Consider the following 2,500-nt stretch of genomic DNA (forward strand, 5'->3'; position numbering starts at 1 on the left):
ATTGATTGTATAGTTTACTTACTTTTAAAACCTGCGCTGCACATTTGAGATTTGAATCTGAAGTCTGTGTAAGTAATGTCATAAGGAGTTGACATAATGCTGGACCAAGAACTTCCAATGGCTGAGCAGTTGTAGTAACAAGTTGGGTAAAAAGTTCTGCTAAAAACAACGTAAAGCCACAAACACGTGATGGCTCTGATTGCATGTACATTTCTCTGACATTAAACTCTTCATGACATCTTTGAAGCAGTAGACTCTTAAAGGTTGGACCGTTGTAGGACTGGGTGATATTCTTTGACAAGTGCTGACACAATCTAGCACCACTGTATCGGAAATTCACTTCGCCCACACCCTGTGGAAAAAAAAAATATATAGTATAAACATCTTAAAATGATGGCAAAATTTACTGCATATTAGGTTAGAGTTAATCCCTTTGATCTGGATGATGTTAACATCATGTCATGAAAAAATTTGGTTTGCGGGGTGCGTGACATTTCTGCAGATTAGGTGACATGAACTTGCTGACAGGAGCATTTCTGCTGAAGGAAAGGTGATAGAATAGTGAGCAATCCTCTTGGAGAGTGATTAGACTCATTTAACATTTAGGAAAGGGCTTTCGCATTATTCCCATCGATAAACGAGTGTGGAAGGTAGTGTCCATGAACAATGACTGGTTATATTACAGAAAATTGAATATTACGGAAAAAAAATAATAAATAAAAGTTACATGTTTTCATATTTCTTGCACTGAGTTATGGACTACCTAAAGGGATGATTTTGTCTGTGCCAAGAAAACAGTCTATTACAAACACGATAAATCAAAGCAAATAACAAATATGAATATTGTAAAATGGCAACAAAGATATAAACACTTCTTCATAGAAAGAGAAAAAAACATTACAAAGGGGAGGCACAGATGCTTGTCATTGTGCACGAGTGTTCACATGCGACTAGCCTACAAGCTGTGCATTTGGCAGAGTAGCTGTTTATGTAAGCCTATTGCCCATATTTTAGGCAAGGACAACTTGACATAAATTCAATTTACATGAAGAATCAATAGTGTAGAGGGCCATTAAAAACAAGATTCCATCATTTACTTTATTTTTTCATATGAAAATGGAAAAGGGAATTACATAGTTTCCTATGCAGGAAATGGCTATATAAATACAGATATGTTTATAAAACAATGTATATACATATTGCTTTGTAATATCTTTGTACAATAAAGTACTCCTTTATATCATAATCCTCAAAGCAACCACACACATCCAGAATAGCATTGCATTACATACAAGAGTTCTTGATATTTTTCTTGTCCCTCTTGAGTAGACATGGCAGTGGCAGTATTTCTCTATTTATTAGGGAATTGTTGATGCTGTATAAGCTAAGGTAGCTCCTCACGTCTACAATGCACACGGCAGCTGATATTATAAGGAGCTACTTGAAGGAAGTACTTCCTTAAGAGCACGTATGTAACTGCAAAATGATAATCATATTGCAGTCAAAGAGGAATACTAAAGAATTTCTGCAAGAAAATCCAGTTTACACCACCTCACTTGTGTGAACTATGGACAGGAAGTGAATGGTGTGCTTGTCTTCCCATTTCAATCAGAGGAGGCCAGTAAAAATACACCTCTTGTGCATTTCACTATGCTTTAGCTTATTGTGGAAGTCAGATGGCATGAACTTCCTGTTGGCCCTCAAAGTCCTAACAGCATTTGCTTTGTGAGCCATCAATATGTGGAACAATGTTGAAGAACTGTACCAATTGTCAAGGTACAGTTTGTACCCATTCCCCAAAAGATCTGTTGTCTCCATCAGGCTCATGATGGCCTTCTGTGAGGCAGGCATCTACCTCCTATTTTGCCAGTGTACAGCTGAAAGGTGCAGGAGTACCCAGCACAAGCTCTATCAGTCATGAAGAGCTTATAGACTTTGAGGCCGAACCTTGCACCTGTAGCTCTAGCACAGTTAATGGTGTTCATTTCCTGTCATGGACACATCCCATGGTGGGTGGGCAGTGACATAGCTGTTGGTCTATTTTGCCAAAGATACCCTCATCACAACACACGGCAAAAATATGCCTCCCTGGAAAATTCTCCCTCATTCTCCAACAAAACCTTGGCTGGTCTGGGGCGTTGTTTCAGAAAGTGTTGACACAAGCTGTGTACCTATTCAGTGGCTTATCCTCATCATGTTAAAAAGGACATAGTCAGGATCTTTGGACACACAGCTCAAACTAAGGTGGTGATCTTCAAGTGGCCACCCTGGATATACTTCCAGCAGCCTCCATGGTAGAGGAAGATAATTATCCTCTGAGTCATCATCTCCATATATATGCCACTTAGCATGAACAATAGAAAGGGTATTATTTCCTTTTCATCGAATCAAAGGATGAGTGAGTTGTAATGAAAAATATTGAAGTACAACAAATAGAAAGAAAATCTATGCCCATATTGATCACCTACCCTGAAGCGAAGTTCAAGCACACATGCACGCA

General features: G+C 38.6%; 1 protein-coding gene across 2 annotated transcripts in view; it reads right to left on the reverse strand.

The window, feature by feature from the left end:
- Positions 1 to 2,500, reverse strand: part of LOC113808397 (polyadenylate-binding protein-interacting protein 1) — a 19,948-nt gene that overhangs the window by 3,229 nt on the left and 14,219 nt on the right. For both annotated transcript variants that reach the window (XM_027359843.2, XM_070123502.1), the window contains exon 5: positions 23 to 352. In XM_027359843.2, coding sequence (XP_027215644.2) covers positions 23 to 352 — 330 coding nt within the window. The remainder of the gene's footprint in view (positions 1 to 22; positions 353 to 2,500) is intronic.

Source organism: Penaeus vannamei, chromosome 7 (genome assembly GCF_042767895.1).
Source record: "Penaeus vannamei isolate JL-2024 chromosome 7, ASM4276789v1, whole genome shotgun sequence".
Classification (NCBI taxonomy): Eukaryota; Metazoa; Arthropoda; class Malacostraca; order Decapoda; family Penaeidae; genus Penaeus; species Penaeus vannamei.